Source organism: Oxyura jamaicensis, chromosome Z (assembly GCF_011077185.1).
Source record: "Oxyura jamaicensis isolate SHBP4307 breed ruddy duck chromosome Z, BPBGC_Ojam_1.0, whole genome shotgun sequence".
In the NCBI taxonomy this organism is placed as follows: domain Eukaryota; kingdom Metazoa; phylum Chordata; class Aves; order Anseriformes; family Anatidae; genus Oxyura; species Oxyura jamaicensis.
The window spans coordinates 3,682,158-3,705,097 of NC_048926.1; the positions used below are offsets into that span (position 1 = coordinate 3,682,158).

Below are 22,940 nucleotides of genomic sequence, written 5' to 3' on the forward strand. Positions count from 1 at the left end.
TGCAGCTCAGGGGGCAGGCAGGAATGGCTGTTGGGCTGTGTTACCTCCATCTGCAGGGCGGTGCAGTGGCTCTGCAGGCTCAGCAGCCACTTTTGTTCTCCAGGAGACCAGGTTCAAGGCCACCACGTGCAATTCTGGCACTTTAAAGAGGTCAATGTGCTGCAGGAGATTGACGAAGAAGCCACAGGATGGCAGGTGTGGGGTGGATGTCTTGGACTGACGCTTTGTTCAGCTTACCAAAGAGCTGGTTAATAGCTAACGGGATCAGTCTGCTGATAGCTACGTGGGAATGAGGTTTCTGGCACAGCCCGTGCTGAGAACTGGGGGCAGAGCAGTGATGAACGCCATGTGGTGGGCTCACTGGATTGCAGAGACCGCTATGGAGAGGGTCTGTCCCAGGTGCCAAACGTCTCAGGTGCAGTTCAGTCCCTGCTGAGTCGGGTGCCCACCACCGACCCCCAGGTTGAGCACTCGATGGAAGAGGTCTGCTCCTGTCTTTTGGGGCTTGGGATTTGAGGTGGGGAGACTAAAACAACAGGGGCCATTCCTTGCCAGAAAGACCAACACGTGGTGTGTGCCTGCTATGGAGCCATCAGGTACCACCTACCTGGTAGCGACACACCAGCTCTGGGTGAGGTGATGGGGTAATGCTGTGCAAGCTGAGCATGCAGGTGACACTCCCAGGTGACTACCGAGTTGCCTGTTGATTTTAGGTGCCCATGAAGACCACTTGGTGGACAAGGAGGACAAGGCAGCTGGGGTTTGTGTCTGGCACCTAAATCCTGCGTGACTGAGGAAGGCTGAATACATGGCATAACTCAGCTCATGCCAGTGAGGCAGCTTGGTGGTGGGCTTTTTTTTTTTTGTTATCTTTTGTTTTTGCCTGCTATGCTCTGCAGGGGGGTGGCTCTGAAAATACCTCTTGGCATGGGCTCAGCTGACATTGTCAGAAGAGGGTTTGGTGGTTGGATCCCAACCAGTCGTAGTACCTGAGCTGTTTGGAGGGATGCCTGAATGATCCCTGACTGTGCCACCCCACCGGGCAGGAGCGGAGCTGGCCGTGTTAGCTGGGTGCAGCGCTGGAGCTCATCAGCTCTGCTAGGAGGCACTCTTATGGCCCTCATCCAGCTTCACACGCTCTGTCTCCACGCCTCTCTCAGGGCTCAGTTGCCTCCAGGAGGTGCGCTGAAAACCACTCGGTAGCGGATTGCCATTATACTGCTGCTCTGGGCTGTGTTCCTTGGCTCTGGTTGCACGGCGTGGATTAGGTGTGCACAGGGAGCTGTGCTGGCTCTTGCACTCCAGTAGGTGCTTTAAAGTGACGCAATTCCACACACGCATGTTACTAAAAGTCCTGCTAGGCTGAGCTGTGGGCGTGTGAAATGTAGGTGGTAATTGTGGGCTCCTTGTCATCCCTCACTGGGATGGGTGCGAGGCAGTCCCAGAAGCCGACCTCCTCTCATTGGGCTCCACCAGGAAGGGCCTGGCTCTGCCTTCGTTACAGACATCTCTACACACTGATAAGATGTGAGCCCTGAGCCATCTCTTCTCCAGGCCAAACAGTCCCAGCTCTCTCAGCTTTTCCTTCTATAACAGGTGCTCCAACCCCTTAGCCATCTTCGTGGCCCTTTACTGGATTTGCTTGGTATGTCCCCATCTCTCCTGTAGCAGGGAGTCGTCTTTGTGGCAAGGGCATGCTGCTGGCTCCTGTTCAGTTTGGTGTCCACCTGGATCCCCAGGTCTTTTCCTGCCAAGCTGTTTTCCAGCAGCGTGTCCTGGTGTCTGGTGCAGGGCTTTGCACTTCTTGCTGAACTCACCAGGTTCCTGTGTACTCCTTTCTCCAGCCTGCTGAGGTCCTTCTGAATGACAGTCCCTGGTGCGCCTACTGCTCCCTCCAGTTCAGGATCTTCTCTAGGTTTGCTAAGGGTACTCTCTACCCCATCACCCAGGTCATTAATTAAGATGTTAAACAGTTTTGGCAACAGGTTACCGCTGGATAACAAGATGACTGCCCTCCATCTGGGTTTTGTTCCTCTGATTACAATGGCTCAGCCATTCAGCTGGTTTTTGGGCCACCTTGCTGCCCTTTGCTCTGTAGCAGGGTGGAGAAACAGCAATGGAAGCAGAGGCGTGGCAAGAGAGGGAGAAAACCACACAGTGTACTGAGGGTGGTGATGCTCATCCCACTTGCTGATTTGGGAAGCAGCTCCTCTGGCCAGGAAGGGCTGGGACGTCCTGGAGGCAGGGTGCCTGGACAAGCAACATCAGCAGGCCTGTCACCCATCAGTGTCTGTGGCCATGTTGCTTTTCATCATCTAGTTTTTATGAGCAAAAGCAGAGTGGAAAAATCTGTTTCACCACAGAGCATGCAAGGGGTCTGTCACATTCTCGCACTTGTTTGCTGAGGGAAATAGTTTGGGGTTTATATAGAGTGGACCAAAAGCCAAGCTGGTGCAGGCTGCTTCTGCCCCTTCACTTTGGCCTGTAAAAATTCTCTAGAGAAAGCTGTTATTTGACATTCCTCTGCGCAACAGCTGGCAGGGTTTTCTCTAGCTAATGGCTATCAGGAATGCTGGAGCGCCCAGCTCTGCTGTCCATCTCCCTCTCGTGGTATGTTTCTGGCACAGCCACGCGTGCATTACAAAAATGAGAGCAAATATCCAGATATCAAGTTTGAGAGGCCTCATAAACATCAGTTCCCTGGTGCTGGCTTGGCCACATCTCCCCATGCTCTGAGCTTGTGTAAGCCTCTGGAAACTGATATATGCCCCCCAAATTAAGTTGTTCTCACAGTGCACACACACCACTTCCCTCCCTGCCCACCTGCTCTGGAGCCCCACTCTCCTCTCTGTCCAGACGTACCTGCTCCCAGGGCTCAGCTCCTCAGTCCATGCAGCTGCAAGGGTGCATAACTGGTGTCTGGAAACCTAGTTATTGATTCAGAGCCATGGACTCAATCTCCTGGGATAGGCGTGCAGCAGGCATGTGTAAAGAGTAGGTCAGAAATGGTTTATGGTTAGAGTAGGGTGTAAAAAAGCTCTGTTCTATGTTATCACAGAAATTAGGTACTAGTGGTAGGCAGAGGTTCAGACTCTCTTCCTGCAGGCTGGAACACCGGAGTGCTGGGTTAGCAAGCAACTTGTCTCTTACTTGCAGATTTTTCAATAAATTTATTTAAAATGTTGCTGCTGAAGTGAAGAACGGCTTGGGAGTGTGCTGGCTGGCCAAAGCCAATGCCTGCCAAAGACGGTGCTGGTGGTTCACCATCTCGGTGATTATGAGCTGCCACCTGACACCACTCCATTTACTGGCATAGAGGTAGCCATGGTGGCTACGGGTGATATCTCTGAGGCCCAAATTAAAACCAGGGAGACATCTGTCTCAGGAAGCCTTGGGAAATGCAAGTCAAGGAAAAGCCAAGAGTGTTTATCTGGCTGGGTCCCCTTGTCTGGATTTATTTTCCTTGCCCTTTTTCCAGGCAGCACTACCCCTTTTCTTATCAGCAATGGGCATTACGTGGCTGTTCTGGAAGCCTGTGGAAATGAGATGGAGTCACACGCACCTGTGGGACCACTGGAAATCATTCTTTTCACCATCATGATCCCAGCTCTGATGACTCACTATGTCCAGCTGGCTCCCAGGACAATGTGCATTTGTCTGGAAGACAATGGCCTCTGGTACAGTCATCTTCAGCTTCAGACACCTTTAGATCCTCTCCTCTTTCCCTTGTTGTGTGTTTCTCTCCTGAAGGAGTTCTACTGACACCCGGCACAATCCGGTTTGTTTCTTTGCTCCAGGACCTGCTCTGGTGGGGAGCAAAGCTCTCAGTTTCACACCACTAGTCTGAACCTTGAGGCTGCTTGTTTTTGTGGTCGCTTAAAGCTTTGCAAACGGCATCAGCCAGATTGAAACTTCCTGAAACACAAGAGGGCTTTGGAAGCCCAAAGTTAACTGCATCAGAAAGTTAACTGTGTTTCAGATCTGGAGAGGAAATTGCAACTCAAACAGTTCTGAATTCCAGCTTCATGCCCTTGTTGTGTGCTTCTGGCACCAGGGGAGAGCCAGGATCCAAAGTGGTTCATTTTCCAGACCTACCTCAAGAGAGCACTATCCCCATGAGAATGACAAAGCTCGCCTCATTTTTATGACACAAGGGCATTTTTTTTTTTTTTTTTTTTTTTGCTGCTTCATCTCCTTTTGCAATTTCAGAGGCAGTTCACTCAACACCCCTGCATCTGATCTCAGCTTGGTAGAGTTTCACTCCCTCTCTGCTTCTTCGGGCCTTATGGTGGGCACGTAAGTCCCTGCCTGCTTTAGAGGAAATAATCCGTTCTCACAAGCCGAAATGTTGTAGGATATGAAGGTGTTAGGCTTTAGGAAAGAGCAGAACACTGCCATGCTTCTGGGAAGAAACTCAACATGTAAATTCCTGTGCTTACTATGTTCTTACCAAGCAGGTCTTAGTAGAGGTGCTGTGCATAGTATGGGTCACAGCTCTGATCAGCAAAACAACGAGGGCTGGTAGCCTCTGGAAATGGACCAGTGGACTGTGGGAAGAACTAAAAATTAATAATCAGTGTGATGCTTACTGGTGTAGTTGCACTGGCTGTAGATGCTTACGGGATTTTCTAAGCAATGCTGCAGAGCAGCGTTTTCATGCACACACACAAACACACAAATCCATTTGCTGCACAGATTCACATTTTGTGGTAGGTTAAACTAAAAAAAAAAGTCATGTGCTGGATAACTCAATTTCTGGGAATGGAAAATGCCCAGAGTGGGATTTAATTTACACAAGTGAAATAAACTCCCTCAGCTCCAGTGAGAAACTGTAGCTGGTTGATAGTTTGTCATCATCTTCACCTTCCTGATTCTCTCCACAGCCAGGAAGTAGCTGCCTAGCTTCTGGCTGTGTGGCTTAGCATAGCAGAGATTTGGGGATGAGAGGGAGTAGCTGTCAGCACTCAGCTGAAATGAAGGAAAAGGAGAGAAGCAAGGTCAGGTGCAGGCTGGAGTGCCCTGACATGAGGGAAAAACAGGCTCCAGATCATGCTAGTTGTGCAGTTCAAGGGTGTCTCTGTCTGTCTTGGCCTTTTGCAGAATCTGCTCTGTGGCATTTGAGATGTGCTAGGCAGCCCCCACCCCTGCACCTCACTATTTTGGGTGGGTGAGGTAGATGGGTGTTTTTGGAAAGGCTCCCATCTGTCTTTGTACTTCACCCCTTCTGTGCTGAGTGAAGCCGCATGCTTTTAGAGGATGGATTTGGGTCTGCCACAATTCTTTGTGCAAAGTGTTGTCCCCAGAGGGGATGTGAGGCTGCAGCTCCATGGCAGCTCAAGCTGCTAAATGCTCTGAGGCAACTGATCATGCTCAGGAGGTGCTGAGCTGCAGCTGGAGGTGCCCAAACACGAACTGTTTGCTTGTTCCCAGGAAAAGTGTGGTGGAAGAAACCTTTGCTTCCCACAGAGCTATCCCCGGTCTTCTCATCACGCCGCGGGGATGTGTAAATTCTAGCTGTTGCAGGAGTTTGCAAAAGACCCCCTGAGAACTGCAAAACCAGCTGCAACCAAGGGTTTGTTCCCTGTTTGAACTCTCTTTCCATCTTCCAAATTAAAACGCACCCGCCTGAGTAAAGGGAAGAAAGAGGACAGGGTTTTGTAAACAAATCTCACCCTTAGAGTGCTGGCATTTCTGCTACCCTGGCAAACCTGATCTACAAAAAAGAAAAAAAAAAAAAAGTAAAAAAAAAAAGTAAAAAGAGAACAACAATAACAACAAAAAACAGTTGGGGAATACATACCTCCCTGCAGACCAGGGATATCTGGCACTGACAAAGCACAGAGCAAGTTCCTAGCAGCTGGAAAGTTTAGGGCCTTTTAATATTTGAACATGCTGTAAAGTTTTGTTTTTGTCAGTCGTGTTGTAATACTGGAGTACCCCTCTGGAGCGTAAAGCCTTTCCAAATATTTGCTGGATGCTGCCAGGATGCCAGCTGGGGGCTACACCTGCCCTCCCTGGCTGATGACTTGGCTCTCCTGCTTGCACAGGCACCGGTCTGTAGTGGTGGCTGTGGGAAGAAGAGGGGTCAGCACTGCAGAGGGGCTTTGTGAGACTGAAAATAAAATACACGAGGGGCCGTTGGATGTCAGCGCTCTGCAGCCCTCACCGTTTCCATGTCTGAGCTCAAACCATGGCTGCATTGTGTGCTGCAGGCCCGAATCAAACCTCGCTTACTCAGGCCAGTGAAACGCTTAAAACATTTTATAGCACTGTTTTTAGCTTGTAAAAGCCTAGCAGTGAGCACTCACTCCATTTCCCAGCTAATGCGGAGATCCTGCTGCTGTGTGTTGAGGAGATATGAGTCCATGGGAGGTCAGGCTTTGAAATTGTTAGCTGTAGCTTTGGGCTGAGCTTCAGCAAAATTCAAGGGGAAGTAATTTATGAAATGCATTTTATTATGCATTGGCAGGAGGCATTTGAGCATGTGTTGTGCCTAAGAGCCTAAAGACGTGTGTGGCCCCAAACCAAACCCTGACTGACTCCACCAATTCCTTCCGAAACAGACCCCAGCGAGGCCTTCAGTGAGTTTTAGGTGGCTCATGTCACAATTTCCACTACGGGCTCCTGTCAAAATCTCTGCTGCTGGAGAATTTCCTTCCATAAAGGGGTCTAGTCTCGGATAGCCTTTGGCTAGAAATTTCTCTTCCTGTCAGCTCTTTTCCAACAGCCTCTGACTTGTCAAGCTCTTCCTAAGGCAAGTTAACAACTTCAGTCCTAACAAACCTCTGAGACTTGGCTTCAGCTGAACTTACTGAGGAAATCAGGAAGGAAAGAAACATCTCCAGTCCCCGCCCTTACAAACTATAAATGGCTTCACAGAAATACAGAGCTACCCTGTTTTAAGCCCTCATGTTTAACCTGAGTGTTGCTGCAAGATGAAAATGAGTACAAAGCCCAAAGTATGTGGAGTTTGGCTTCAGTCTGGGCTGTGCAAAGGCACTGGGGAAGGGCTGGTGGGATTGGACTTGTGTGCTTCTCTTGTGACTGCAGATCTAATCGAAGGCCCAATCTCTGTGCCTTGCTCCAAGAGCCAGATTTTATAAAGCCCAAATCCCCTTTGGAAGAGGCCATCAGGTGAAGGGAGCTGATGGTGGGGAGTGCTGTGCTCTGGTGTGGATGGCAGTGTGGCTCTGACTTGTGCCACCAATGTTCACTGAGATGGCAAATCCCTTCCATGTTACCTCAGCAGAGCTTTGCTGGTTGTTCATGAAGAATGATTAACAGGTAGATCATTCTGGGGTAATCAATACCCAGGCCAGGACATCTGAAGATCTCACCTCAGCCTTTTCTGTTAGAGGCTCTGCAACTGATGTGAACAACACAAGTACCTTTGTCCATGTGAGGAGAGCTGGAAAAGTCATCTCAAAGAGCAAAGGCTTTTTTTTTTTTTTTTTTTTTAAATATGATTATTATTATTTATTGGGGTGTTAGAAGCAAATAGAGTAAGAAAAATGGCATTTAGAGTAATAAGGGAAGCATTTTCTTAGAGGCACACGGTGTAGGTAGTGTTCTTACACTGGACTCCAGTTACCACAGAATAGATGGTCCTCTCTGTTCGTGGTTCCTTCGTGTTGCTTATTTTGCTCCCATTTGCCATTGTTTGGTTTTTGAAGGCATGTTTCCAGGAAGTTGTTTTTACATATGCCAGGTGTTTGTTTGTGCAGGAATATTTATTTCACTTGCTGCAGATGCGAGCTGGTTGGAGTAACTGATCTAACTACAAAATACACTTTTTTGGGGGGGCTTTTTTTGTTGTTTTTAATGGGCAGAATTAATCTATATTAAATCCATAGTGCTTCTGAAAATGGCTGCACATTATTAGTTGCATTAAAAACCAAATTTTTTCTTCCCCTTACCATTTTCTGTAGAACTTGATAGCCTGCTGTTGGGGTTGCTTCACTGCTAGCTTCAGTCAGAGATTTTATTGCCTACTACTCCCATCCAGGAGACACTTGATATTTGTCTTGCCTGTTTTCAAGAATTATTAGTAGTGGGTATAGTTATTCAGATCTTTTGACTGCTGTTTATTTCCTGTTCTTTATGGATGGTTTCAACTCTAGCAATTCTTTTGCTAATTGATTTCAGGATGAATTTTCTTGTGGCTAAGGAATTAAAGTTTGTAATGGCTCTTTCATGACAAATTCTTTCCAGTAACCATATTGTGCTTGGACTTTACTCTTATTTTTAAGAAAATAAATGATATGCTTGGCATAATTAACCACAGTTAAGATTTTTCTTAGATAACAAAACTTGATTCTAGCATTATTTTAGCTGACTTCATTACAGTAATTTTTTAACTGTTGCTACTATTCAAATCCTTCTTTAATGGTGGATTGTGTATGAGCTAATTTAAATTATGCAGAGCAGATGAACAGGTCCTGCTGTTTCAAGCGCGTTTAATATTTCATTGGCTATTATAGAGGGAAGGTGTTCAGACAGCCGTGTATCACCTCATGTGTTATTCTGTCTTTGTTTTTCTATGCAAGTAGTAACTTTGAGATGTCTTTGATCTGCAGTAGCTGTACAGGACTGCTTTTTTGCTACTGTTGGTTTGCTGGTATTATGGCTAAAAGGATGGCTTGGTAACCTGTCCTCCTGTGGGCCTCCACCTTCTTCCCTGCCAACTGATACCTTTTCTGATGGTTTCTTTGTCCCCTGTTGCTTTTTCTGGAACCACTATGCAGGAATAAGCAGCTGCATGGACAGCCTACAAATACCCATTAATGCTGGCTCAGATTGTAGATTCACCTGCAGCAGCCCTCGGTGGTAAGAAGAAACTGCTTTTGTCCAGTGCCTGGGTAATGGATTGCTACTGCAAACAATCTGTTTCTCCTAAATCATTGGTTCCCCTCCCTTGGTCTTGTGTTAAAGAAATACATCTGTGCCTCCAGCTTGTCAGAGCTCAGCATCTCTGGGTGGCTTCTGGGATTTGCAAGGGAGCCAAAGGCAAACATGTTTGCTTTTCTGCTCGCTGCAGTTGGACGTCTGTCAGATCTTTCTCCCCTTAATAGAGGTCGGCAAGGCCTCAAGCTGTGGCCAGTCCCATCCCTCTTAGCAAGACAAAAGTCTCCTGACTAACATATTGGGCAGGCTGATGGGATCCTTGGTCTTTTATTAGTCTCTGAGAAGACTTGTGACATGCAGGAATGCCAGCTGGTTCCCTTTGTGCTTTCCTGGAGGGTCTTTGTATGGTTGGATTCAGAGGTCAGCCTGAGGTCTAAAATGGGATGGAGGTATAACATGGGTGCTCAAGTCTGTGGGATGGAGCAGGCTCAAAAACTCATCGGGTTCCTACATTTTCAATGACAGAGTTATCGTGCCAACTGAAATTTGGTCTTGTGCCTATGTGAAGCTGTCCTGCTCAGTGGAATCTCAATTCTGTTGTAATCCAAATAGGGGACCTAAGTTTTCCTGAAGTTCCTGGAATGGCCTAACCTGTTTTAAGTACATTCAGATGCTTTTTAATAGCACCATAGTCTTGTCCCTCAGGCTGAATTCAATCTTGGATGCCTCTGGTTAGGGGATGCTTAGAGTGGTAGCTTCTGGTGCTGCTAATCTGGTGTTTATAAAGGCACAGACATTCCCTTGGGCATGGCTCAGGCCCACCTTTTTTAAAAAAAAGTTCAAGTTAGAGCTGGTCTCCTATCTGTTTGCTTAGAGAGCCTCAAATAAATCTGCAAAACAGCCCAAAATCAAGAGGCTGGAGGGACAGCAATCTAATCTGAACATTGTGTGGTGTCTCTCTGGATCTTGGCCTTAAATGTTCAGGTTCATTTGGGTCCATGATTTTTAAACTGATCATGTGAAGTGGCTTTGGATGAGGAAGCCTTTCTGTTAGGCTGGTTTTGCAGGGGCTTTGGAAAATGTTCCCAAGGACGGTACTCTTTGGATTAATTGGCTCTTTCCTGTTGTAAGGACTTGGAGGAAACATAACGTGGCAGTGTTCTCCTTGTACCTACCAGGAACCACTCCCCTGGGTGGCACAGCAGCAAGGTGCTCCTCAGTTTCCCATGACTAACTGTGGTGTTGTTTCATGAGGTTTCTCTGGGACAGACCAGATACTGAAGACCCATGAGAAGATCAGTCCAAGCCCCAACAGACACCAAGAGTAGACTTTGATTTTTCATTGCTTGTGACTTAATGCAACAATTTCCCTAAGAAAGGGAGAGAAAGGACTTTGGTAACTGCTGCCAATAGCAAATGTTTATCTCATTCTTTATGTAAAAGGCTCCTATTTCCCACCAGATGCATGTGGGGATTCAGACCTGCTATCCTGCAGACTGTAGGAGACAGATCTTCTATTTGCAACACAGGAAATGATACAAGGAAAAGAAAAGCATTTGATCATTGCTAGCTAGTCACTTTTCCAGTGTGATTAAAGCACGTGTATTTATACCTTCATTTTGTCCTGGAGCTTAATGAGGAGTCAGAAGATGCAGCAAAAATGGTACACGCTCTATAAGAATTTACCTGTGTGTGCTGTAGCTGTTAAGAGGGATTAAGAGGATTAGACATTGATGGGACACCAGGAAGTAAGAGATCAGTCTGTTTATTCCACTTTCAAATGTACATGTTCTTAATTTAAAGTGCAGCACTTGATTTTACATTATTTATTATTATTATTAGATGCCATGTCTCGTCTCAGCATATTTATTTTTTTTAAATGACATATCCAAGATTAAATACAGCCTCTTGCCAGTGTTTATGTTCTTCTGCCTATTCTTATAATTATTGTTGATAAGAGGTGGCTTTCAAGTTAACAACGTGTGGATTGATAAGGCAGCTGTTATTGTTACCTGAGTGCTTTTTGGAAAGCTTAGCTTAAGGGCAAATCGTGTTTCCTCCAGCGTGCAGTGCCAGATCCCTGGCTCGCAGACCACTGCCAAAAGTGGTGTTTGTAGCTGCAGAGTGCTTGCCTAGCGTGTGACAAACTGACCCAATACTGCTTGCTCTTGGACATTGGGAATCAGTAAGCACGGCTGTTTTTGGGGGTACACAGGGGGGTGCCTCCTGTGCTTATTTTTGAGCTGCCAGAAGGTTTCTGCTCCTTTCGTTTCTGCTCTTCTCTTCTGCTCTCTGATGCTCTTCTCTTCATTCTCAGGTAGTAGATCCGGTTGGCTTCTGGGTAGGTGACTTTGCAGAGGGGAATTCTGTAGAGGGCTGGGTTGTCTGAAGTTATCAGCAAGAAGAGAAGTGCAGAGAAGCAAAAAGGCCAGGTACAGAGTGGCAGTCCAAGCTGGGAGGGGACAGGACAGACAGATGGGTGCACTTTGGAACCTTTCACCATCCTGTCAAATGTCATGTTCTGAGAGTACTATTCACACACAGTCACAGTCAGTGCCCATGCGTTCCTGGCATTGTGTCCAACCCTCCGTCCTGCTCTGTGCTCTCACCTCCTGACCTGCCTTGGAGTTTGCCAAAACCAAGGTCACAAGGAGAAAAATAGGTGTCCTCTTCTCTGATGCATCCCCAAACCAGCTGTGGTTAACAAAGCAACCCCTCTGTGTGGACGTATGCTCTACTGAGAGGATGCCAGATGAATACATTTAATGCATTTAAGCTGTTAGTTCTATATATTTTTTTTTTTCTTGTAAGCTACTAAATCACTTTTATTAAAATATGGTTTTGCTTTAGTGTCTCAGATCTTCAGGAAGAAAAAAAGCATGGCTCCTCTGGCTTCATCTCTTTCTTAAGCTGTCCACATACAATCAGTTATGTTTAAGGGAGCAGTGGCTTTTTATTTTTATTTTATTTTTTTTACTTGTTATAGTTCTTGTTGCCAGACCAAACTTGGGGGAAAAAAAATGGTGGGAGAGCGTGGAATAAGACCTTGGAAAAAGCAAGGAAAACAGTAGACCACTGTATTTGTTTAAAAATATTGCTTGTAAATAAATCTTGCATCTCAATCTACAAGCTGTTTCTGGAATTCACATATATATGCACACTCCCACTCCAAAGTTTTTTGAAATCATATTTGCAGCTGCAGTCTGCAGGTGCACTGTTAACTGTTACAAGACCTGCTGCTGGCTGCAGCATTCTCACTTCAGTGCTGTCAGAACTGACATGGACAATTTGGAGGAACTTCCTTGGCATTATATAATGATAAAATCAAGAATACAGTTAAACAAAAACCACAAAATAACCAGACTTACCACAGATAGGGCATTAGTAAAAGCTGCTCCACAGTAGGCACAGAATAATGCTGAGGAAAGAAGACCAAAGACAGCTCAAGATGAGGAAAGTCTTGCTCATCTTTCCAAAGAAATTATCAGAAATATTAAAGTGTCCAAATGCATGGTAAATGATCCTCCCAGCTGCCTGATGTGCAGTTTAATGTTAGAATTCATCAATTAGTTAAAATTTTTGATTTTGAACTGAACTTGTGCAGTAGCTCTATATTTATGGTGTACTTCCCCTAAGGATACACATAGGTCTGAGATGGCTGCTTCTATGAATCTGCTGAGTTTTGAATTTGTTAGGCTTCTGCTCGTGGCAGAGCTGTGTTTCTCTCACAAATCCTGATGCTTCTGCCCCTTCTAGATGTTTCTGTGTTATCAGGATCTAAAGGCCCTTCCTTCCGCACTCGTGACTTGCAATCACTTGTGACTAAAATCTGATGCCATCACAGAAATAACTCTTGCACAGTAACATGTTTTGCAGCAAAACAGAAGTCCACAGTTGACTTTAACCTGTACTGTTCCTAGACTGCGTGGCTGCATCAGTTTTTGGCTGCCCTTAGTGTAAAAGATGCATACCACAAGCAAGTGCCAGCAAGTGAGTCTGCCAGGTCAGGGCGTAGAACATGCCTCCAATCGCAATGCATGCGAGCGCGCAGTTGTAATTGTGTAAGCCAAGGTAGATGCTGTCAAAGGGTGTTGCAATGCTCAGTGCTGCAAGACAAAAAAGCAGGCATGAAAAGTGTTTGCAGGAGGATCCGTGACTTGCAGGGAACCCTTCCCTGTGATGTACAGACATTTAACTGGGTTCACAGTTGCACAACAATCGCGTGCAGAAAAAAAGGTGAAATAAAATGAAGTTTATTATTTTGGTGCTATGATGGTGTCCTGGGGTTGGTGTATGACATGGTCTGAAAGGTTTCCTTCAGAAAAACTTCCTGCTTATGCCCTGAATGTGTTGTGGTTAGTCCCCCAGATCTCCAGATGGATGATCTAGCCAGAGTGCACGAGGGGTTTCTGGCTTAGCTTTCCTTCTTGCAGAAAGCTGTGCTCATGTGTATTGTTTAAAGCTCATGCTTTAGCTTCAGTATTGGAGCTGAGCTTCAGTATTGGAGGCACAGCTGAGAGTTTTTTTGTGGGAGGAAGCAGAATTTTCCATCTTTTCTGAGTGACCTTTGCTAAAATACTAAATGTGGTCACTCCATCATTGCTGCGGAAATTCTCCAGTGGGATGGGAGCTGAGGGTCTGCTCCAAACCTGATGTCATAGGTACTTCTGCAGGACTTTTCATAGGTTTCAGGAGTACCAATAAAAAGGATAGCCCAATACGTAGCACACAGGCCACCTTATTTTTAAGATCAAGACATTTCCTGCTATAATGTCCTCATTCGTCTTCTGTTCCTTTTCACCGCAATTATTCCCACAGACTTTCCCCTGACCTTTCTCTTCTAGATTAAATGTCATCTGTACAAAACTTGCCAAGTGCTCTTAACTGTACAAACTGTGGATAGTTTTGTTTAAAAACACAAATACAAGGCTGATCACATCTTGTATAAAGCTCTTCAGAGCAGAAATCAGAACTTAATGTTGCACGTCTGCATCTTTTTTAAAGGTACTTGCCTCATGCCACAGTTATTTCATCGTATTTTTTAAAATTAAAATTGCTCCGATAAATGGCATTGATCTTGTCTATCTTAAGGCATTGATCTTGTCTATCTTAATTTAAGACTGTTTCCCAGAGAAAGGGTATTTTGGGCAGCGTTCATTGAGCTGCTTTTACAAATCTGCAGCAGGATAGAATGAACTCCACAGTAGAAAAGTCTGTTTGTTCTCATTGACTGGGTAGCTTTGAGGCAGATCCTTGCTCGTTGTTGTAATTTAGCATACTTCTGGTGTCAAGAGATCAATGAAATTATTATTATTATTATTATTTTAAAATCATCATCTCCATGTGATTCATCAAGGTGGAACAAATACCCACCTGAGTTACAAATCTAGTACCAAATTCAGAGCTTAAAGAAAATGCGCTTCTGTTCTTGCCTTCACCATGTTGAGTGACCTTCAGTAAGACCTTTGGAATTTAGAGAGACTTTCAAGGATGGGAGTGTATTCCCAAGTACATCTAAGCCATTCATCTGTTAAGTCTGGACAGAATCTCCTAACAGCTTGGGTCACTTACAAAAATGACTTTGGTAAATACTTCTTACCTGCAAACATCCCCACTGCAGATCCGATTGCAGCATGCAAGAAAATAAGTGGGGAGGAGATAAGTAGAGCAACAAGGAAGATACCTCCAGTCCAGGGGTTTTCACAGCCATACACTTGCCCAACACCGACTGGGATGGATTGCAAGAGCTGCAGCAGCCAGCAGAAAAGGGCACATTATTCTGAGTCTAAGGACACAACAGTTATTTCACCCAAGCTAATGTTTAGAAAGGAAAGGAAGCAATCCTGGCTCTGAGTGAGCCTGCTGGGTAAAAGTGAGTATTTTGTCCTTCTGTGCAGAATTAGTTCACTGTCTGGTCTGAATTTCCTCTAGTTCAAGATGGACTTTTGCTTCTTCTGGGATGGTAATATGGTCTCTGTGTGTTTGTTCATGTTGTTTTGTTGGGGGTGCCTTTAGTGAAAGAGAAATAGTAACCTTTCTAGGCCGTAGTACTGTGGTGGGGTTGATTTATTATATATTATATGAAATATAGCAGTTATCTTTACATTTCTTTGTGAGGGTGAATGTAACAAGACCTTTTCCAGTGCTATATCTGGCCTGTGGGGACTGGTTGTAAATGAGTTTCTGTCCCTTTGATATCATGATGTTTCTTCCCTCTTTTGGTATGGTCATTGACTGTCCTGCTGATATCCCTTTAACCACATCTAGGCAGTGGGATTGAGTATCGAAATGTACTTCTGTATCAACAGTACTTGAGCCATGTTTCAAGGCAGTCTAACTTTAGGTGGAGTGAGAAGTTCAGAATCTTTCTTCCCTCAGCCTTGATCAGCCTTTCTGCTGGATCAGCCAGGACTGTCCCTTTTAGGGCACTGTCTTCTATGAAATGAACTGAGCCAAGACATTTATCTATGAATTCCTATGGGCTGTACATATCACATGCCTGTTCTGACCTATTCAAAATTGTTATCCAGAGCTGAATGTCTTCACATGCACATTTTAAATGAAATATCATAAACTGGTTGGAATGAAACTTACCAGAGGCACATTGATTGCAGTCCAGGTAATATTGGGCACTGGTGCTACAGGCTTGATGAGGGTTGTAGGGAAGAAGAGGTTGTAGTGTCCTGTGGCTGCCAAGTACAAAGTCACTGCAATATTGAAGGGCAGCGTGAAAATGGGAAGGTCCCATTTACTGAAGATGGATCCCAAAGCACTGGTCAGGACTGGACTGAGTATAAAAGAAGAAAAGAAACAAGTATAGCTTGTTCATAATAGTTAGAGTGGTGAAACATCCTACCACTTTGGTCATAAGCTCTTGTAAACACAAGCGTTTTTAGAAACATTGGGTAGTTTCATGTTCTAGACAGCATCAGATCAAAAGTTAGAGAATGCTGTTTGTCTTTTTACAGCAATTATCACATCAAATTATTGGATGTAAGGGTATGTGTAGTGTGAGGCTGTCTGTCCCCTGAAGGAAAAAAATGTCTGACTAAAGGATACACAAAAATGGGGAGGGATGAGGGGTGAAGGAAACAGGGAACAACCACTCAGAGAGGTCCTGATCAATCAGTGGAAACAGACACTGACCAAATAGAGTTTTACAAATTGATAAAGAGATGGAATGTGAGGATGTTGATTCAAGCAAGGTTGTCCTACTGAGGATTTCTAAATTGGGATAATAAAAATTAGAGAGAACAATAATCACAATGCTGAGACATGGACCTGACAAAGTAAAATGGAGACAATGACCAGAAACAAACCTCGCAGTCACATGAGTTGACTAGAGCTGACTAGGAGACAATGAAGAAATGCATCCAGAACTGTGTGTAGGCCTGCAGGGAAGAAGGTGATCTGGCCTCTACGTCTGTAGAGAAATGTAGCAAGAAACAGAAGAGCAGGTTTGGGGGAATAGCACAGGAACAGCCGTGGAAAACTCTGGTTGGTGAAAAAAGCTCCAGTCTTGAGGAGACAAGAGGGAATAAGGAATTATATAATTTGCATTTTGTGTGTTTAAATAGTCTGGGGGATGCCAGAACGGTAAGATGGAAGAGGAATAGAGCAGGAGAGGTGATCAAGCAGGACAGAAATTCTTCATTAGGAGATGTAAAATATTAAAAACAAAACCAAAACAAAATAAAAACACACATACACATACAAAGTAAAAACAAAACAAACAAACAACACCTCCCCATCACCAGAAAAAAAAAACAAAGTATTTGGCATTTCAAAAGCAACATCTTGTGTCCTGTTGTGTAGATACTATCAGTGGAAATTTTTTTTTTTTTTTTTCTCATTTTATATTCTCAGATGAAGCCTATTCTTTCATGACAAATTTGGTTTCCAGAATAGTTACAGATTTCCTTGTCACTGTGGAAAAGAAAAACACCAGTGAAAATAGTGTCCTAATTTCTGTGTTGAAATACAAAGCTTCTGCCAGTTACACATCTTGTCAGGATGAAAGAAACAATTAAAGAAACGCTGACTTCTAAAGCTGCAATACAAAATACCAGTTGAAAAAAATCACTGAAATGTCTAATTTTAAAGTCTTTCAGCTCTCCCCTCAAGTCCCATGAACTAGAAGAATAAGGAAAATTTTGAATAAAAAGCCTCAGGGAATTCTGGCAGACAAGACAGACTAAACATTCTTGCAACATGTTCTGGGTTTTGAGAGGGTGTCACAAAATGACCTTCGCTGAGAGTGACTAATGAAATAAAATATTGAAAAATCCGATTTTAAAAGCAGTGAACTGCAATAATGATTTGTATCTTATCACTAGCAGTGATTAAAATGTGACTCTCAAATTAATTTCAGTCAAAGCTGTTAAACAGATTCTGCAGTGCTGTTAAGGTCTGTATTTAGCAATGGTAACTAATCCTGAAAGGACATTGTCTGGCATTCGGAGTTACTTGGAGGAATTAATTTTGCTCATGACTGGTTGCAGATGTGAGATGGGGAAGATTGAATTCAGCCTGAGGGAGAGCTCCAGGTCAGTTCAGTGCCTGGGTAAGGAAGGACAGCTGGGGTGCTGAGCGCAATGACACCCGCCCTGAATGTGGTCTGCTGATGAGGGCCATTTGCAGAGTGTTGAAGTAGAGCTTCTTTGTTCTTCTGCTGTGATTAGCTTTGTCAGTGCACTCGGCCTTCTACCAAGGTGTTTGACAAGCTCTGTGCATCAACGGATGCTCTTCGAGCACTGCTGTGGCTGGAGCTACTGATATAGGAGACCAGGTGGAGGGCACTTGCAACGTCTTTAAGATGCACATATCAGGGTTCCTCATTCTCTGAGAATTGTCCCTAAGAGAAGTGACACTTACCAGGCCATTGAAGTAACTGCCACAGGAGGAAGAAGCCACCAGTAGTAGTCCCCTTTGTCAGAGTAGACAGCCACGAGCAGTCCCACCAAGATCCCGTTATAGCCGTGCTGCCCTGCTGCAATGGCTGATCTGTGATGGAAAGAAATGTTTGCAAGGCAGAAGGTGACCTGTCACACAGACCCAATGAAATGCAACTTAAAAATGCCCTCCTCTTGGAAAAAGGACTGTAGGGAGAGGATGGAAAAAATGCTGGACTGGAGTGCGGAGGAAGGAGGCAGTCTGGAACCCATTGAACTGTGATGATCCAGAGGGCTCAATGTGATCGAAATGACCCACATGGTTATAATGATGGCAAATCTTAATGGCTGTCGGAGAGAGAGAGAACGTGACTGCTAGTGTCAGGTGACAACTGCCTGCTCTCACAAAGGTGGCCAACTATCAGGACAAGCCAGCTCCTCCTGGACCACAGCTCTGTCCTCACCTAACTGCTTCCATGCCACCTGTAAGAAAAGCTGGTCTGCTGGTTCTGATACACCTGAATGTAAGGCTGTGACCCGTCAGCAGGTTCCTGACAGTTCCTGACACCATAACGATCATCCCAGCCATGAGTTTCCACCTACCTGTCCTGGCTGAGGGCCAGCGCTGTTAACGTTGACACAACTGATCCAGTGCAGCCTGTGAGCAACCACCAGGGCTTCTGGATGAAAAGCCCCACTAAGATGAACAGCCCGCTGAGGGGGTTGTTGACAAACATCACCTGGGAGGTGCCTCGCAAGATCCAGTCCACCAGCTGAACCATCAGGGGCTTATCTGGAGGAGATCAAATGAAATTACAGGTGATAAGGCATCATTTCAGCAGGGTCTCTTCAAAGCACACTCAGCTCTACAGTTGCTTTCTGGCCACGGAACAGAGGCGATGTATCAACAGGACTGTAAAAATGGTCTCTGATTTATTGGTGTCTGAGCATATTTTGCATCTGGCACTTGAAAAGCTAACAGGGGTGGACTGGGCACTGCTATAAAGTCCATGGAGGGATTCATAAAAAGCGGTTTATTTATGGTGGTCAAAAAAATAGTCGTTCTTGCACAGTAGGTTGCATAAGATTCTGCTATAAATGTAACAAGGAGATAGACCCTTTTCTATGTATAATTCAGATGCAGAGAAGGACTTAGGCAAAGACTGAAAGCAATCTGTGTGGGGATAGGGAAGTATAAAAAGAAACACTTCTGCTGTTTTAGGGAGAGAGTTGGCAATCCAGATTATGGAGGCATTCTATATGCAGGAGATGGGATCAAAGTTGCAAAGTTTAAAAATATTATATATAAAAGTACTTTGGGAAGTGAAGAACCTGAAAGGAGACAACAAAAGTTACTGTAGCTCAGACTGTCCTCAGAGAAAAGAGGCACATCCAAAGGACAAAGGGCCACTGCTCTTCAGAGAAGCCCACTGGATGGAGCAAATGGACCCTGAGCTCAGGTGTCTCAGGTGAGTGCAGGCGGAGGTGGGATGTGCATGGCTGTCTGAGCGTATCTCTGCACGGTTCTCCTCGTGATCTCCGTGGGCAGAGGAGGGTCTTGCAGCACTACAGGAGCTCTGTTGCTGGCTTTTCTATTGTAAATTGACCTGAAGGCTTTTGCTGCCAAGTTTGAGGAAAAGGTGTAAATAGTATTGTGCTGCTGTGTGTTAAAAAGCATAGTGTAAGGAGAAGATACAAAAAAGGTGTGCTTCCATGTACAAGATGTTCATACAGTGTGTATATGCATTTTTCATCTTTGTAAATATTTAAAATTAATTCAGCCACTCAGTTTACATTGTTAATTAGGCACAGTGCAAAGTGCCAGGCTACTTCTTGAATCCGGGCAAGATCTTACTCCTAATAACTTCCTCTCCCCCCCTTTTCTACTTCCCTGCCTTGTTGTATTTGAGTCTCAAGACCTGTTTTCCGAGGAGAGAAGCTTAAACAGAGGATCTCTGAAGGGCCGGGTACCACCCTGTATCTCTTCAGCATCCCTGGAGAGCCCTCCCAAAAGGCGGGAGTGTGACTTAAGGGACGGCTCCACAGGCATCCTCAGGCGGTGTGTTGATGTGGAGCCAGGCAGTTACAACCAGGAGGGAATGAGCTCCTTAGAGAAAAGTGATTGGGCTTGTTTGTGAATTCTTACTAAAGTCTGCTGTTTTGATATGAAAAGTATCAGCAGTGTTCTTTGTTTTAGACACCAGTATTAACAGTATTGAAATACGGTTATAGTGTGCAGGGGCAGGGAGCTTTTCAGGACACTGAGTAATAAAATTGGTCTGCCAAGCATGGGCCAATGGAGTAAACAAAAAGGAGACATTTTCCTGTGGCTGGGGACTGTGCTGAGCCCCCTGCATGGAGGCATCTCAGCCCACCTCCTCCACCAAGGATGGCCACCGCGCAGCCCAGCAGGCTGCACACAGCTGTCTCTTATTCTCTCCCCTTGCAGGGGTTGTGCTGCTAACGAACCTAGCCCTGACAGAGGACCCACAGTCTTGCATAGCCTCTCAAAGCCCCTAATCCCCAATAATTCTGATTAACGCAGACCATCTGCTCGTGTATTGTTCCTGCCCGGACAGTAAACCTTTTGAGATCAGGACTTGCTTTGTACTTTATCGGAACAAAACACCCGCAGTGCTTACTGCTCCCCGAAGGCTGGTTATACAAGAGCTTTTGCCTCCACATGCGGGAGCCAAGTCCCCGCTGCCAGCCCACACGTGGCCGGGGAGATGGCTGCTGATCCAAAGCACTTACAAACGAGACCAAACCCCCAGCCCTGATGTGTGATTCTGGGCACCGCCATCAGGAACATGATGCTAATGACATAATTGATTAAGTGTAAAAGACATCTTCTTGCCTGTGCTGAATTGTGTGCAGCCACAGTAATGGCAAGAGCATGCAGTGAGATTCCTTTCCTGAGAATAAAGCAATTTGGGCTGAAAGGCCAGAAGTCGGCAGTGAGTTTGGGCCGTGCCTCCGCAGAAGGTGACACAGCCCCTTGCCTTGTGCCCCAGCACTGCGAGTGCTGATGGTGACGTAGCTGCTCCCAGCTCACTCCTTCAGAGAGCCCCAAACACATCCCCGTGCTTACTTTTCATCCACTCTCCGTATTCTTTCATTTCTCCTGTGAGATACTTGAAGACTCGGTGGATTTGCTTTCCGTTCTTCCCCAGCAGGTCCTGGGTTCGTGGCTTCTGCTCTGTGTACAAATTCCTCTCACCTGGGCTCCCAACCACTACGATTTCTCCGAGCTCCATCTCCTTTGGGTGGTGAAAACAGGGAACTGTAAAACACAAAGTTCGTGTGTTAGAAAACCTCTTGTGCTCTGGCAGCTTTCTGCTGTAGGTTAGAGCCCCTTGGTGATATCCTTTTTCAAAGATGGGATATTTCATGGAGAGGACACCTGCCTGAACCAATGCTGGGAGCAGTGGTAGCTGCCACCTGGCACAGCGGGTACCTGCTGTGGTTGCCTTCTCTTGGGAATGAGGACCAGGAAATGACCCAGTGCTTCCATGGAGCTGTGGCACAGAGCTGTGAGGTGGCAAAGTGGATGTGGCACGGCTGCCCTGCAGCATCTCACCCTGATATGTGACAGGTTGGACAGGGGACGTGATGCCTGAAGAGTTACCAAGCAGTGCCTGCCTGCTGGCCAGTGCTGCATGGTTTGGTGGAGGGAAACAACGTGAGTTGCCAGTGAGGTAGCAGGCAGCAGGAGACAAGAAAATACAGTGCCTGCGCCCCTCCTGATGTTTTGAGTTGGAGCTACTACACATTGCAGCAAATATACAGCCCTGCCATGCTCCTCATCCCACACCTGCCTTTGATAGACCACCATAAGCAAACTGGGGCAGCATCAAAGTGTTATGTAGAAATTCACATCCAGAGTGGCTCTGCACAAAGACAAGCATCAAAGCTCTGGGCTGTAGGCTCTTTAATTAGCCAGTGAGCATCCAGGCAAGATTATGTGTTTATTAAACTCCAACTTACATTTGCAAGGCTTTGTTCATTAAAAAGCCCGTTCAGATATAAACCCTTAAGAGAAAATACACAGCGCCCCACTGCAGGTGACACCTTCGGGGCTGTGCGTGTGGGTTTCGAGGGGTTCACCGAGAGCTTTCCCTGCGTTTTGTGGAATATGGGCACCACCTTCTGGCGGGAGCCTGGTTTTTGGGAGCTCCGGCAGGCTGGCGTGCAAAGAAGGCCGGCTGGGAGGGATGCCGGGCTGCGGGGCGGCTGTTTCGCTGGGAGATGGGAAAAGGCTCCGTGGCTCTGGATGCCCGGGGAAGAAGGTCCTTGACCACCAGAAGGCGTTTTCCTTTCACCCGTGGCAGCACGATGCTAAATGCAGCTCTGGAAATGCGTCAGGCTGCTTTGTGCTTTGGCTCTCTCTGCCGGCAGCTCGTCCCCACCGCACGCGGCTCTCCGCGCACCAGCGCTGGCTGGGGCTGGGCGCGCTGGCAGGCGGTGTAGTTACCTATAGCTGTCAAAGCTGAGCCTAACAGCACTGTTTGCTTGACCCTGAGGGAGAGGAGGATTGTCGAAAGGTATTTGGAGCATCTCTTAGGATCGCCAAGTCACAGGGATGCATTGGTAAAAGCAAGGCTAGCGGCCCTTTTGCTGCGAACAATATCCATGGCCAGCAACAGAGTGCAGCTGTAAGCAGCATGGAGAATAAGTACCGAGTAGTTGTCTGTCTTCTTGGCACCTGAATGTCTCATGCTCATTTTAAACCTTACCACAAAAAATACAGTTGGGTTTTACAAAGGGGAAGTCTCCCTGCAGAGCTTCTAAAGTCCGGCTTTACGGGGCTGCGTTGCTCAGTTCCCCCTGAAATTGCGATATGGGACCTGTATATGCCTTAACATTCCTCCCCTCTCTCACACAGTTCAACTAGTAGGGGTTAAGTGCAAAGCAGTCATGCGAGAGCCTTTTGCCATCGGTACAGGGAGAGGCTAGTACCTCGGGAGAGCGATTCACATCGCTTTTGCCATGTGCCTATATTAGCTGTGGATAAAGGGGTGCCTCTCTCTTTCCGCTGGCTGTAGAGGGAGCCTGGCTGCTGAGCTTTGAGGGCTATTTTTAGGTGAGCGAAATTCCAGCCTAAGAGCTTTTGCCAAGGTCAACCTTAAAGTTTATGGAAGAGGGATCTGGAGTCCCAGGCCAGTGCTTTAAATCACTGAACCATCTGTAACAGGCCTGTAATCT

General features: G+C 45.9%; 1 protein-coding gene across 3 annotated transcripts; it reads right to left on the reverse strand.

Moving 5' to 3' along the window:
• Positions 1 to 10,604: 10,604 nt before the first annotated feature.
• Positions 10,605 to 22,034, reverse strand: LOC118156465 (urea transporter 2-like). 3 transcript variants are annotated; one of them, XM_035310551.1, is made up of 9 exons: positions 21,193 to 22,034; positions 20,827 to 20,995; positions 18,339 to 18,528; positions 17,719 to 17,847; positions 15,439 to 15,631; positions 14,444 to 14,591; positions 12,816 to 12,950; positions 12,213 to 12,262; positions 10,605 to 11,296 (listed from the first exon to the last, which is right to left on the reverse strand). In XM_035310551.1, the coding sequence occupies exons 1-9, from the start codon at positions 21,568 to 21,570 to the stop codon at positions 11,027 to 11,029; spliced, it is 1,662 nt and encodes a 553-aa protein (XP_035166442.1). In that variant the 5' UTR covers positions 21,571 to 22,034; the 3' UTR covers positions 10,605 to 11,026. The 3 variants fall into 3 exon arrangements, with proteins under 3 accessions (XP_035166442.1, XP_035166443.1, XP_035166441.1); XM_035310552.1 differs by having other exon boundaries at positions 20,827 to 21,018; XM_035310550.1 differs by having other exon boundaries at positions 20,827 to 22,034.
• Positions 22,035 to 22,940: the final 906 nt, after the last annotated feature.

What these genes read in the sequence shown, in the direction of transcription:
- LOC118156465 (XM_035310550.1), bottom strand. Translation starts at nt 21,508, where the DNA reads ATGTGTAGTAGCTCCAACTCAAAACATCAGGAGGGGCGCAGGCACTGT. An exon ending in CTTGCTGGCACTTGCTTGTG is followed by an intron (nt 12,263 to 12,815) that starts GTATGCATCTTT and finishes TTCTTTCCTCAG; the next exon opens with CATTATTCTGTGCCTACTGT. An exon ending in TTACTAATGCCCTATCTGTG is followed by an intron (nt 11,297 to 12,212) that starts GTAAGTCTGGTT and finishes GTCCCCTCCCAG; the next exon opens with CTTGGACTGCCACTCTGTAC.